Source organism: Takifugu rubripes, chromosome 20 (assembly GCF_901000725.2).
Source record: "Takifugu rubripes chromosome 20, fTakRub1.2, whole genome shotgun sequence".
Classification (NCBI taxonomy): domain Eukaryota; kingdom Metazoa; phylum Chordata; class Actinopteri; order Tetraodontiformes; family Tetraodontidae; genus Takifugu; species Takifugu rubripes.
The window spans coordinates 4,620,903-4,635,153 of NC_042304.1; the positions used below are offsets into that span (position 1 = coordinate 4,620,903).

Here is a 14,251-nt window from a genome sequence, read left to right on the forward strand (position 1 = left end):
AATTCAGACGCAATTCGATGTCGTTTCCGGAATACTAATTTCCTGTGTCACGTGGGTTTCACTCGTATTAAAATTAACACGGTCCCAGGGCTATCCTATTCAAATGCAGATGACGGGCCCGAAAACGGTACGATTTATTAACTGCATGAATCTTAACGTTATGAATAATTTACGTGATGTATCATTCAGGCACCTTTAGCGCCAACACGTGGGTCTTCACAAACGACCAGAAAGGAAATTTGTGAAGCAGACAGGACGCTTCACTGTTAAGATCAAGTATTTTTCACATCCAAGTGGCAAAACCTGTGGATGATGAAAAATACATGATAAACAGTGGTCGTCCATTAAATACACTGATATTTCGGATCGCATGTTTGTTCCAAATAAGAATACTGACTTCGCTGTCCTGGAACGAAATGAGTCATTATGGCTCACATCAGCAAATCCAAACTGGCCGAGTGTTTACACAAATTGACCTAAACGGTATTTACACCAAAAAGTCAACTTCTGAGCAGTTTCACCAATCGCATTTCATCGTGGGCTGGGTTCAGGTCTGCACGAGGAAATTCTGGTGAGTGACGTGCGCACAAAAAACTCAGGACCAATTAGTCGCAGAGACGGTGTAGCGTGTTTGTAACATCCGACGAATCATATTTGCGTGTGGGCGGGGTCTACTTCTATTTCCGCCCCTTTGTGACATGGCATCATGAACAGCCAATTGAAAGCCGATATGGGCGGGGACCAACCGAGCCAGTCTCAATCATTGAGCGTGGGCGCGGCTTACGTCGTCAAGGCCCGCCCATTGGCCGGTCTGCGGACTTCCCACATACAGTTGTATGTTTCATAAAAATGCACTCTGATGCGGCAAGTAAGTAGTAGGGTTGTAGAGGCTTTTCAGCATCGATCTGCGAATATCACGAATACTCCCTAATACGTGGAAGCGAAGCGAACATTGGCTTAATGTTTATCTATTTACTTTTGGCCTACATTTATGTGCGGTTTGATGAGGAGGAACGAATTTCGTGATATTTGCTAGGGTCTTTGTATTTGCCAGTGCTGTCTTTGGGCGATAACAAAGGGTGGATAGCGAGAGTATTTTCAATTATATTGGACATGTATAGACACATATTTGACATGGTAGTTTTTCTTGACTTATTTTTTGTGTTTAACGTTATAGATGCTTTGTTTAATGCCTACATGGGCAGTTGAATTCGTTGGGGTTTCGATCGCAATCGGTATGCTGCGATCGTAACTGTCATAATTACTGCTCATGTATTGTTCGCTTTAACTCATACTTGAGTTAGATAGATTGGCATCCTAAATAGGTCGGGGTTTTTGGTCAACTGTGGACTATTACAGAGAAAGAAAATTGTGACGCAGTTGTGTAAAACATCTTTCATTGCTCGCTGCACCAGCGCTCGCCGGGTTTGCCACGCCGATACTTTTTGCTGCAAAACGTTTGCACACTGGTTATGTGCTAGGAAACGAATGAAATAATTTATTAATAAACTGTAAAAATGCATCCAAGCAGTCGGGGTGAATGTTGGGGGTAGAGTGGTTTAAAAGAAATAGTTGCTTGGTTAGGCTTGGGAATTGTAGTTTCCTATCTCAACAAGTGCGCCAGGCTCTTTGGGCCTGGTAATAGGAAATGGACTACAACACCCATATGCACAACTCTCTAGATACTTTGTTAAACTCTGTGCAAGTTGCGCGTCTGCACTGCTATTTTAGGTATGCAGCTAGTGCTATATGCTCGACTGTATTTGTCTATTTTTGGAGCTAGAAATCATTTCAAGCATGTATATTTGATTACTGCTTTGTACCAAGAGTGTATAGGTGTCGTTTGGGGTCACGTTAGCTTGCACTGCTCATATACGTTCGAATTTGCACGTATTTCTAGGAATCTACAGAGTCACTCCCGCATTCGTGTGAGATATTTTGTTGTGCTTTTACGTATCAAACTAGAAATTTGACCAAAATCGGAGCTGCTATAACGTATCTCTTTGGTTGACGAGGCTATGAGATCACGTTCGTGTGCTATATATAGAAATGTGATCACGAATACTTATATCTGAGTTTGAATACTTGTCTTTTTGATTTGTGATACAGATTTTCAGCTGAATTCTCATTTGACTACATTGGCAAACATCCATAAGATCCATCACACCTTGCACAGACTGGTAAATACATGTCACCATTTTTGATTTACCTGTATGCGTTTTTACATATGTCTTACAGTAATTTTGGTGTTTTGACACACAGAATTTGACAGAAGACGTTGCACAGGAAAGCCACCAATCAGGTAAATGTGTGTGTGTTGCTGTGTTTCTGTATGATGATTAAACTGCAAACCGTTGTGACCTCAACAGGATTGTGCTTGTACGTGTAGCAACATATAATATGCAGCTTGTGTTGAATGTTGCCCGCTACAATTATTTTATTTTACTATTTACCATAGCTTGTTGTTCAAGAGCCATGCCTCCTAGGAAAAAGAGGAGACCTTCTGCTGGGGATGACTTGTCAGCCAAGAAAAGTCGCCAGGACAGGTGTGCATCTTTTCCGAAACATTAAAGAAGTGCCCACCATGCCTGGTGGTGGGCATTGGTCTCAGATCTGCAGTGCTGAGACATTGGTCTTCTGAAATGGAGTCAAAGCTGTAGTTTGAATGTCGCTCCTAAACACATGTCTTAACCTTTTAGTATCCTCTACAGCATTTTCAGAAAACACGACACGTCACAAATACGCGAGGAGACATTTTCCAGTAAAAGATGCTTGGAGTGGTTCTATGAATACGCAGGTGAGTGTATATTTGTATACGCTAACTTGCGCCACCAAACATCGTAGGAATGTGGCACATATATATCTTGTCAAACTAGGTTGCGATGACGTGGTGGGTCCAGAGGGCATGGAGAAGTTCTGTGAAGACATTGGAGTGGAGCCGGAAAATGTAAGCACTTTTCTATTTGACTTTTTAATATGCAATCTGTATAGTATTCACTATTGCAGTATTCATTAATTGACTTTTAATGACCCATACAACATAGATTTGGTTTTAACCAATTTATACATACGGAAAGATTTATTTGAAATGTTACATTTTCTCTCGTGAAATGAGTGTTAATATTTTGTGTGCTATTAAATTGGGACCATCAATGAGCATTTTTTCCCCTATAGTAACGATACCGAATTGTTGATCAAGAACTTTAAGGTTAAAATTTTAAGTGACGGGCTGTCTTCACACCATGTTCCTCTTCCTGTTCTTCAGTGAGCTTCTGTAGATTAGGATAACGGCTGTTGACGTGCCTGATCTGATGAACAGAGCCAGTTCCATACATCTCTTAGACTTGAACAGGATTTATCTGGAAAACCATTATTTGCTTGTAAAAGTCAGAACAGAGTTTCATACAGCTTCTGGTCCAAACACCAACAATTGAAGTTAGTTCTCTCAGCTGCCTCTGTCACGATCAGGAAGACCACACAAATAAAAATCTGCTGAGAGACGTCTGGATTGTTGAGCTACAATATTCAGAAATTAGCGAGGCTAATTCTTTGCAAGCAGCTGAAGTTTACTGTACATATAGTATGTGTTTCTACAAATAGGCTATCAGGAAATGAGAGGTTGTCTATTTAAGAAACCTCTGATACAGATGTTAAAAGTACAAACAAGTTATTTGTTCCTATTAAGCAAAAATGAGTGGGGAGGAAGGTTAGCCCTTAACCCCAAGATCCCTACAGCTACTGTCAAACAGAGTCGGGGGTTTATGATCATTGTTTTGTTACTGATTGTGGAATTGGTGATTTAAAGTGGCAGAGGGATTCATGCAGAAGGATGATCAGATTCTTTTAAAAATCCTGTCATTAGACAGAAGGTTGACTTGAGCATTATTGAATGATCCAGCAGGACAGTACTTTTTAAGACGCCTCAGAATTTGATGAGAACTAAATCAGGACGGCACCCCTATTCAGTATCTCAGAGCTCTGATTGTCTGATCTTCACCTGAAGGAACCAGGCTTTCGGATGAAGGCCATAAATTTAATTGAGCTGCACTAATTTTCCAGACTGTTTATAATTTTGTGATCTTTACAGATGTGCGTAGCCTTTCAATCACAGCTGTACATGCAGCTCTTCTACCTACAGTATGTTTCTTTTTGTGCCCAGGTTGTGATGCTGGTTCTGGCTTGGAAGTTAGATGCCCAGAGTATGGGATATTTCACCCGACAGGAGTGGCTGAGAGGCATGAGCTCACTGCAGTATGTCATTTAATACCTCTTGTCACTGCATGCTGTTCCACACTGCGATACCTTCTAGAGTCCCCTGGCTCCTGCAGAGCATTAGCATATATCTGAATGCCTTTTCTGCTTTCATCAGGTGCGACTCCACAGAGCGGCTGAGGAACTCGCTCGACTACCTGAGATCTGTCCTAAATGACAGCACCAGTTTTAAGCTCATTTATAGATATGCCTTTGATTTCGCTCGGGTGAGTTGAGCGTGGCTTTATCTGCCATGACAGAATGTATTTTTGCTGAGGTTGGCGACACGTAAAACTTTATTTTTTATTTTTTTTCCCTTTACATTGTCAAATATTAACAGTTTACAAACCTGAGAACCCACAGACAGTAGGTAGGGTCCATCCTTCAGCAGGCTTTTTTGTAGTGAGAAAAAGTACAGAAAAGGAGTTTAAGTAAAAACTTTAATAAGAAGTCTCTGCACTCTAAGCCCTAAGACTTGTACGTAAGCAACATCCTGACATCGTCCCTGTCAGGTCCGCTCTCTTTAGCGGGTACAACGAGGCAGCTTTCTTTTTGATGTTACATTTCCAGATTACATTTCTGATCTTGATGATTGGACAAAGAATTGGAGACAAGCCTTTAAATCAGGCCCCACACCCAGAATCTTGAGGCGCTTGAATGTTGGAGTATACGATCAGCCTAAGTGGGTCTCATTGAGACTTGTAGGTCAAAATCAATCTCAGATGGAGTTTAGATGGATGTTTAGGTGTGTGTCTCTACGATTTGCACTGCAGTTACTAACAACTCATCAGTTAGTATTCGATTCAGCCATTTTAATGTAGAATCGTCAGAAATGCAAGCTAATAGACGACGGAGGTAATTGTTATGTTTGGCTTTAATTTAACATTTATTTTCCATCTTATGTCCACAGCAATTGCTTAAACAGTTGGGAGAATATTGTGCGATGTGATGCTGTGTGTTCTGATTTTTTTTTTTTTTTTTTAAAGCTGCTTTTTCTGTGAACAGGAAAAAGATCAGAGGAGTTTGGACTTAAACACAGCCAAGTGCATGCTGGGACTTCTTCTCGGAAAGACATGGCCCCTATTTCCCGTCTTTAATCAGTTTTTAGAGGTATTTAATATGCAGTATTCACACATCTATTTTCTACAGCACGTGTCATTTATAAGCAAGGATATCTGAAATATAATTTGGATTGAATCAGGTTTGTGTAGCAAAGCAATTTTGTAAAACATGTTTCATATTCATCAGCAGTCCAAGTACAAAGTCATCAACAAAGACCAGTGGTGCAATGTTTTAGAGTTCAGTAGGACAATCAATCTAGACCTCAGCAACTACGATGAGGACGGTGCCTGTGAGTAAGCACACGCCTCCAGGAAAATACAACAGAACTGTGAGAGCTGCGCACACCTAATGAGATGCATGTTGTCTTTTCTCTTCGCAGGGCCAGTTTTGCTGGATGAGTTTGTGGAATGGTACAAAGAGAGACAGATGTCATAGGTGCAGAGCCAAGTTTGGGAAAAATACAACTGTGACAACGAACGGAATTAACAACCAATACAACAATATGAAAATGGTAAAACAGGGACAGTTTGTGCTTCCTCAGAGAGGAGGGGCTGGGGCTGTGGGTGGGGCGAGGGTGGGGACACTGGGATTGCAGCCTGGGTGCAGCGGCAGAGGGGTGCCATTGTGGCATTTAGTTCCCTTATCGAAGTTGCATAGTGGGCAGGCTTGCAGCAGCCCGCCGGTGGCATTGCTGTCTCTCAGTGTCACATGTCATAATTGCTGTTTGTGTTAGGATTACATGGTATCATTGATGGATGATAGAGGCAGAACGGTATTGTGTGAACCACTCCTCAGCCCTTGTCCTCAGCACAGAGAAACCAACAGACGTGTCCATTCACGCATTGTGTCTGAGTCTTAAACTGAGTCACTTGGACCTGGACACATTTAAATATTATGTATGTCTGTGCAATGAACTTGAACTTGTCTGGACAGGTGGCACTAACCTCTTTTTAGTTTCTATTAGTTTTTACTTAGGAGTCCTTCAAGAAAGCACACTGTGTCAAAGAGTTGATCGCAGGTTTCCTTCCGGTGCCTGTGTTGTTTAATATCAATCTGTGCCAGTGATGATTTTTTTTTTTTTTTTTTTTTTTTTTGCTTCAGCTAATTCTAACAACCATCCCTCCAAAGGTGTCAGACCTCATAATACCAGACAAATCATTAGTGCTGCTTACTCACTCTACAGTGCAGCAGTGAGCCACGAGTGCTCTGATAAGCATTTATTGGTCCAATGACCAATTTATGTATCTACGTTCTGTAGGGAAGAGTATTACTGTGCCTCAAAACATGGAAGTCACTTTGTGTGTCCCCACACACATACCAATAAACCTAACTATATACACACTTGAGTTGACATACAGGACACACATGCACGGATGCACTGGTCAGGGATTATTTCAGGATGAAGTCAGACTGTTTCAGATGTGTTATACTTTGAGCTAGTTGGTGTCTATTCTGTATCGGTATGTGTCATCTGTTTTGTTGTCCTTAGTCCACTGATAGTTTCAGGTCTCTTAGTATTAGCATCTCCCCTAACACTGACAGTGTTAATGTAACTTCAGTGGAAGACCAGTGGCCCTCTCAGGACAAGGTCCTTAAGGCTTGATTAGTAGGTTTGCTGAAAGCATTGCATTGTACCACCCATAGGATCTGGACACTGACAGATTAGATTTGTGTTATGATGCTATGCTGTTCTTTTTGCCTAGTATAACGTTCTTGTAACACATGTATAAATTTTCGTCTTTGGCTGTGGCGTGATTCTGAAATATTTGCATGCACGCTCCGACAGGGCCTTTTGTGAATGGATGAGATTTTTCTTTCTGAAATAATTTTTTTCCAAATGCATTTTGTTTTGTACAGAAATTTGTGTAAGTGTTTTGTGCATAATTTAATATTCACAATCCTGTTATCTTAAGTTGGACGAAGAACATGATTGTGGCTATTAAGACCTGGAACACACCTGTAACCTCACGGTGGAACAGGAGTTCCCTCCTGTATGGGTCCCTTCAAAGGCCTCTTTAAACATGCTGTGAAGTCTGCAGCTGTTAGAAGAAGACAAATATCGGTTTGCACATGCTGTCTGACTCACAAGGTATTTATTGTGACGGCAGCAACGTCTCGCATCATTGACATCTACCACAGCTAACCTTGGTTCTCATTACTGCTTCAACATTTAAGACTGATAAAGTTGTTGCATTTCTTACCAAATATTGTGAGTAGATTTCAATATTTTAGTATGCTCCCATGATGATGCAGGAGGAAGAACACCCTTGTTCCAGCTGTATATATGTACGTAAACTATGTGTCTATATGTCCGTTTTCACTATAACCTATGTCTATATCCATAAATAAAATTGGTTTATTAACTTACTGGCATATAATTGGTCTCTTAATCAATTATCTATGCTCTCAGTGATATCTGCTGTCTCTTGAGATACAAGTTCAAAATGAACACTGCCACACACGGTTTAAATATGGTTTAATTTAGATGTCAAAACATATAATTGTGCAAAGATGCAAAATCATCTTCAATTTAAAGTCATGTAAATAAGTACTCTATATTTTGAATTTACACGAAGCATGTCAGAGATTATGCAATATTGATGTATATTTACACATTAACATCTCCATACAATTAATACAAACAAAATTGTAAATTATTTCAACAAAGTATAAGTCAAAATATGTGTTCAAATTTGAATTCCCCTCACACACTGCTAATATATGGGTTGTCAAAATGCTCTGCCACATCTTCAGACTTGGTTGTGGAGAGGCCTGATTGGTATGGATGTGTTCTGATGCCCGGCAGCCTCTCAATGCTCTGTGGAGACCTCCATGCAGGAATTTCTATCTCATCCGGTGGGGGTGTTGCGGGAATGGGAGGAGGAGTCGTTCCAAAAGCATGTCTCCTGTATAGTGGGACACCATACACTAAGTGTTGGACTCTTTCCATATGCTCTGCATTAGAGTATGGAGGCAGTTGTGTTTGTGGCTTTTGTCCTTCAGAGCTTCCGGTGTAAAAACGGGTGGAGATCGGTGACTCGTATCCATTGAACTGAGGAGATGCATCCATCACAGATTCGCTGTGCATGTCCCATTTTTTCCTTTCTGAAGACATGGCTTTTAGAGCATTGAGACCTCGTCTCTCCCTGCCGTTGTCAGACTGCATTCTCAGAATCTTATTTGGGCTGCTGGGTGAGTTTTCGACTGTTTCTCGATATCTGCTCGATACAGGATCACTAATGGCGCTGCCTCTCCACTCTGTAGGTATTAGCACATTAGTCCCAATGGGGATGTTGGAGTCATCCAAAAGAGAAACTTCCATCTTTGTAGGTTCCCATCTTTGAGTCAGTTCGCCTCCATCTGCACTTCTCGGGTTGGAGATCGGCATCGGCTGACGGCCAATGCCATTCCATCTTATCTCTGGAGGCACCTCCACAGCTGTAGTGGTTCTGGATTGTGCAATCCTTGTCTTTATTACCTCATCAAAGTTCTTACTGGGAAATGTCTTTGGAGAAAGTGGTGCTTCTCTGCTTCCGTGGCTATGGGATGGACCTTCCACTTCATCATTTCCCACTGTAGACTTTGTATGTTTATTGTTTACCGTAGGTAAAGTGGCATTGCTGAGCTGTGACGTAGATTTGAAAATTGAGCGCTTATAAGTGATTAGAGAGTCAGTATCTGCTAAAATATCTAATTCCTGTCCTTTAACCTCTTGAGTTTGGCTGTGTGGCTGATCAAATTTCATAAACACACTACTTTCCACAGGAGACGGGTATGTCTGGGAGGAGGAGCGAGCTGGTCCCTTCCATCTCTCACTTACGTCCTTTCTTGATGCATCTTCTTCATCACTGGAGGAGGAGTCAGAGGAGGGACTGCTGCCTTTTCTTGGTCTTCCAACTGAAATGCCAGAATCACTTTTTGATTCTGTGTGTATGATTCCTCGAGCTCCCCTTGTACTGAGTTTACTCCCGGTTCCTCTATCATAGCCGGTATAAGACGGAGATACAGGGGAAGGCGACAATGGTGGACTTGGCGCTTCCTGTTTACGGGACGTGATTTCAAGGTGCTTTCTGAAGCGAGACTTATTCAGATTCATTTTAGCCCAACGTGACTCTAATTCTGTGCTTATCTCTGGTGTTTTGTTGCTGTTGCTACTGGTTTTGTCAGTGGAGTCATTATTAATTATATATTTCTCCAATTTGATGTTGTCATCTGCCTTTGGTTTATTGAAAGGCTGCATCAGTGGTATCTTTGAAGATTTAATAAAATCTTTTGTATTTGATGATACGACAGAGACTCCTAATCCAGGTTTAGTGTGGCCTCCTTTGTCATTTTCACTATCACTACTAGATGATGAATCAGATTCATAGGATGGTGCCTTGATATCTAGACGCCTCTTCACCTTTGTTGTTGTTTGAAAACTTATTGCAGGCCACTGTTGGTCAGGACGTCCAGTTGGAGATATGTTATTTGGAAGCCTTGTTGTGGATGTCTGCCATTGCTCCTGTTTTATAATGCGGCTTGGTTCATCTTCACTGTCACTACTAAATGAGGAATGTGATTCTTGCTCTGGAAATTGAGTGACACCTGCCTTCCCAGGCCTCTGTGTATCTCCATGACCTCTGTCATCTTCACTGTCACTACTAGAACTTGTATCTGATTTAGACGATGGTGCTTTGATATCAAGACGTCTTTTAATCTTTGTTCTGCGGTCGAGATTTAAAGCAGGCCACTGGTTGTCAGGACTCCTACTTGGAGATTTGGTATTTGGAAATCTTGTGGATGTCTGCCATTGCTCCTGTTTTTTAATGATGCTTGCTCCATCTTCACTGTCACTACTGGAGGATGATTCAAGTTGATGTGGTTTTACTTTGATATCTAGATGTCTTTTGACTCTTGTATGGTCAAGATCTACAACAGGCCACTGGTGATCTGGGCGTCCAGTTTGGGATACTTTAATTGAAGGATTCCTTGTTGTGGGTGTCTGCCATTGTCCCTGTTGTGTTGTGTGTCTTGGTTCATCTTCACTGTCACTGCTGGAGGATGAATCAGAGTCATGTGCTGTTACTCTGACATCCAAACGTCTCTTGACCTTCCTTGTACGCTCAAGATTTATTGCCGGCCATTGGTGATCTGGATGTACAGGTGGAGATACTTTAATTGGGGGATACCTTGTTGTGGATGTCTGCCATTGGTCCTGTTTTGTAATGTGGCTTGGTTCATCTTCACTGTCACTACTAGAGGATGACTGAGATTCTTGAACAGGAGGTTGATGGACATCTACCTTCCATGGCCTCCCTCTGTAATCTTCACTGTCACTGGTTGAACTTGTGTTTGATGTGGCTGTTGTGGCTTTGATATCGAGACGCCTTTTGACTTTTGTTGTTTGTGCAAGATTTATAGCAGGCCATTGGTTATCTACACTCCCAGTTGGAGATGTGTTATTTGGAAGCCTTGTTGTGGATGTCTGCCATTGCTCCTGTTTTATAATGCGGCTTGGTTCATCTTCACTGTCACTACTAAATGAGGAATGTGATTCTTGCTCTGGAAATTGAGTGACACCTGCCTTCCCTGGCCTCTGTGTATCTCCATGGCCTCTGTCATCTTCACTGTCACTACTAGAACTTGTATCTGATTTAGACGATGGTGCTTTGATATCAAGACGTCTTTTAATCTTTGTTCTGCGGTCGAGATTTAAAGCAGGCCACTGGTTGTCAGGACTCCCACTTGGAGATTTGGTATTTGGAAATCTTGTGGATGTCTGCCATTGCTCCTGTTTTTTAATGATGTTTGCTCCATCTTCACTGTTACTACTGGAGGATGATTCAAGTTGATGTGGTTTTACTTTGATATCTAGACGTCTTTTGACTCTTGTATGGCCAAGATCTACAACAGGCCACTGGTGATCTGGGCGTCCAGTTTGGGATACTTTAATTGAAGGATGCCTTGTTGTGGGTGTCTGCCATTGTCCCTGTTGTGTTGTGTGTCTTGTTTCATCATCACTGTCACTGCTAGATGAGGAATGTGATTCTTGAACTGGAGGTTGATGGACATCTACCTCCCATGGCCTCCCTCTGTCATCTTCACTGTCACTACTGGAGGATGATTCAAGTTGATGAGGTTTTACTTTGATATCGAGACGCCTTTTGACTTTTGTTGTTGTTTGAAAACTTATTGCAGGCCACTGTTGGTCAGGACGTCCAGTTGGAGATGTGTTATTTGGAAGCCTTGTTGTGGATGTCTGCCATTGCTCCTGTTTTATAATGCGGCTTGGTTCATCTTCACTGTCACTGCTGGAGGATGATTCAGGTTGATGTGGTTTTACTTTGATATCAAGACGCCTTTTGACTTTTGTTGTTTGTCCAAGATTTATAGTGGGCCATTGGTTATCTACACTCCCAGTTGGAGATGTGTTATTTGGAAGCCTTGTTGTGGATGTCTGCCATTGCTCCTGTTTTATAATGCGGCTTGGTTCATCTTCACTGTCACTACTAAATGAGGAATGTGATTCTTGAACTGGAAATTGAGTGACACCTGCCTTCCCTGGCCCCTGTGTATCTCCATGACCTCTGTCATCTTCACTGTCACTACTAGAACTTGTATCCAAATTGAATGATGTTCTTTTGATATCTAGTCTTCTTTTGACCTTTGTTGTACGTTCAAGGTTTATAGCCGGCCACAGTTGGTCGGGACTTCCAGTTGGAGATCTGTTCTTTGGAATCCTTGGCGTGGATGTCTGCCATTGTTCCTGTTTTTTAATGTGTCTTGGTTCATCTTCACTGTCACTGCTGGAGGATGAATCAGAGTCATGTGCTGTTACTCTGACATCGAAACGTCTCTTGACCTTCCTTGTACGCTCAAGATTTATTGCCGGCCATTGGTGATCTGGATGTACAGGTGGAGATACTTTAATTGGAGGATACCTTGTTGTGGATGTCTGCAATTGGTCCTGTTTTGTAATGTGGCTTGTGTCATCTTCGCTGTCACTACTAGAGGATGACTGATATTTTTGGATTGGGCGTTGAGAGCCATGTACCATCCCTGGCCTCTGTTTCTCTCTGTGGTCACTGTCATCTTCACTTTCACTGCTCACACTTGTATCTGATTTAATTGATGTTGCTTTAAAATCTAGATGCCTCTTGACCATTGTTGTTTGTTCAAGATTTATAACAGGCCACTGTTTGTCAGGATGTCTATCTGGAGATGTGTAATTGGGAAGCATTGTGGTGGGTGTCTGTCGTTGGTCCTGTTTTGTAATGTGGCTTCTGTCATCTTCATTGTCGCTGCTGGAGGATGAATATTTGTGAAATGCGGTCTGCATCTGCGTTCTGACACTGCTAAAAGATGAGTTGAAATCAGATGATTGTATTCTGATATCTAGTCGTCTCCTTACTTTTGTTTTTTGGCGCAGATCTATAGCAGGCCAATGTTGGTCAGGATTCACTATTTGTGATTCTTTAAGATGATCCCTTAATGTGGATGTCTCCCAATGTTCCACTTTCTTTATGTGATGAGGTGTATCATCTTCACTGTCACTGCTAGTACTTGTGTCTGATTTAATTGATGTTCCTTTGATATCTAGACGTCTCTTGATCTTTGTTGTGCCTTCAAGATTTATAACAGGCCAATAGAGATCTGGACTGGCATTTTGAGAGACTGTTGCTGGAGGAAACCTTGTTGTGGTTGTCTGCCCTATGTCTTGCTTTGTTATGTGTCCTGTCTCTTCCTCACTATCACTACTAGATGATGATCCTGAATCAAGTGATTGTATTTTGATGTCTAGTCGCCTCTTGACTCGTGTTGTGCGCTGAAGGTCAATAGCAGGCCAGACATGATCCGAACTGGCAGTTTGAGATGCTTTAACCGAAGGCCTTGGTGCAGATGTCACCAATTGCTCATGTCTTTGTACTTGGCTTGTTCCACTCTCGCTTCCTCTGGTAGAAGATGATTCAGAATCTGATGATGTTTTCCTGATGTTTCCTGATGCTTGGACTTTGGCCCCTGATATCAGTTTGTTCCTCTTTTGTTTCCTTTTTATACTGGAGGCTTTTAGCTCACTCTCACTGCTTGAAGAGGATGAATAAACTGCAGGTGATGTAGGTTTTTTAGTGTCAGGAGAGGTATCCTTAGTTGGTATAACAAAAGATCCAGGCAACTTTGTGCGAGGCAAGGGTACAACTTTCTGTTGGGGATCCGTCTTTCCAGTTACTCTGTCAGAACTGTAATTCTCATATCTTGCACTTTGTTTTTGTTTGATTGTAGTGTCATCCTCACTCTCACTGGAATGAGAGGAAAAAGAGGCCTTTGGTCTTATTGCATGTGATTTTGTGTCATATCTGTAATCACCCTGAAGTCCTGGTGAAATTACAGCGGATTCTTTACCGTGGATCGGAACGCTAACAACCTTCCTAAGAACATCTTTAGTGGCCTCTGGTGCATTGTCATTCCATTCCATGTCCTCTTCTGGATCTAGATTCACAGTGTTTTCTGTGATCTCATTTTCACTCAAATACGAGCTGGAATTTGAGCTTAAATCATCGTTCCTCTTCTTTTGATCTGTCCGTTTCAAGGTCTTTAAAGAACCAAAAACATGACCAGAACTCGACGCGCTTTGATCAGAATCACTAAATTTAAAGTGTTGTTCATTCTGCTGCCACATTTCTGGGTGGGTTTCCCTGGGGGTTCCATCAGAAGAAAATCCACGTTTTTCCATATAATCCATCGAAGAGTTTGGCTCATTTTTACCTTTCGATACAGGTGCTCTCTGCTGAATAAACTCCTCTGACACCTGAGAAGACTTAATTCTGTCTGTGGTAAGTGCATTGACAAATACTGAAGAATCTGAGGATGAAGAGTGTCTTCTAGTTTTTGGCCCATTGGTCTCTTGGATGTATTCCAGTTTTGTGTTTTCTGAAAGGCCTGCATCAGCTCTGACATT

At 41.8% G+C, this 14,251-nt stretch overlaps 2 protein-coding genes across 9 annotated transcripts; one reads left to right on the forward strand and one right to left on the reverse strand.

The window, feature by feature from the left end:
• Positions 1–7,688, forward strand: dcun1d4 (DCN1, defective in cullin neddylation 1, domain containing 4 (S. cerevisiae)). Of its 7 annotated transcripts, none has more exons than XM_029827864.1 (11): positions 1–127; positions 2,110–2,180; positions 2,263–2,302; positions 2,459–2,546; positions 2,700–2,797; positions 2,877–2,947; positions 4,160–4,251; positions 4,370–4,478; positions 5,257–5,361; positions 5,500–5,602; positions 5,693–7,688. In XM_029827864.1, the coding sequence occupies exons 4-11, from the start codon at positions 2,476–2,478 to the stop codon at positions 5,746–5,748; spliced, it is 705 nt and encodes a 234-aa protein (XP_029683724.1). In that variant the 5' UTR covers positions 1–127; positions 2,110–2,180; positions 2,263–2,302; positions 2,459–2,475; the 3' UTR covers positions 5,749–7,688. The 7 variants fall into 7 exon arrangements, with proteins under 7 accessions (XP_029683724.1, XP_011612838.1, XP_029683723.1 ...); XM_011614536.2 differs by lacking the exon at positions 1–127 and adding an exon at positions 808–868; XM_029827863.1 differs by lacking the exon at positions 1–127 and adding an exon at positions 808–868 and having other exon boundaries at positions 5,503–5,602.
• Positions 7,689–7,753: 65 nt separating this feature from the next.
• Positions 7,754–14,070, reverse strand: LOC115247171 (dentin sialophosphoprotein-like). 2 transcript variants are annotated; one of them, XM_029827859.1, is made up of 3 exons: positions 11,791–14,070; positions 11,526–11,592; positions 7,754–10,751 (listed from the first exon to the last, which is right to left on the reverse strand). In XM_029827859.1, the coding sequence occupies exons 1-3, from the start codon at positions 14,033–14,035 to the stop codon at positions 8,018–8,020; spliced, it is 5,046 nt and encodes a 1,681-aa protein (XP_029683719.1). In that variant the 5' UTR covers positions 14,036–14,070; the 3' UTR covers positions 7,754–8,017. The 2 variants fall into 2 exon arrangements, with proteins under 2 accessions (XP_029683719.1, XP_029683718.1); XM_029827858.1 differs by having other exon boundaries at positions 11,526–14,070.
• Between the last annotated feature and the right edge of the window lie 181 nt (positions 14,071–14,251).

Coding starts and splice junctions, on each gene's coding strand:
- dcun1d4 (XM_011614536.2), top strand. Junction 2,948..4,159: donor TTGGAGTGGAGCCGGAAAAT/GTAAGCACTTTT, acceptor TTTTGTGCCCAG/GTTGTGATGCTGGTTCTGGC. Junction 4,252..4,369: donor AGAGGCATGAGCTCACTGCA/GTATGTCATTTA, acceptor TGCTTTCATCAG/GTGCGACTCCACAGAGCGGC.
- LOC115247171 (XM_029827858.1), bottom strand. CDS start 14,035: ATGGATTATATGGAAAAACGTGGATTTTCTTCTGATGGAACCCCCAGG. Junction 10,752..11,525: donor ACAAGGCTTCCAAATAACAC/ATCTCCAACTGG, acceptor TCCAAATAACAC/ATCTCCAACTGGGAGTGTAG.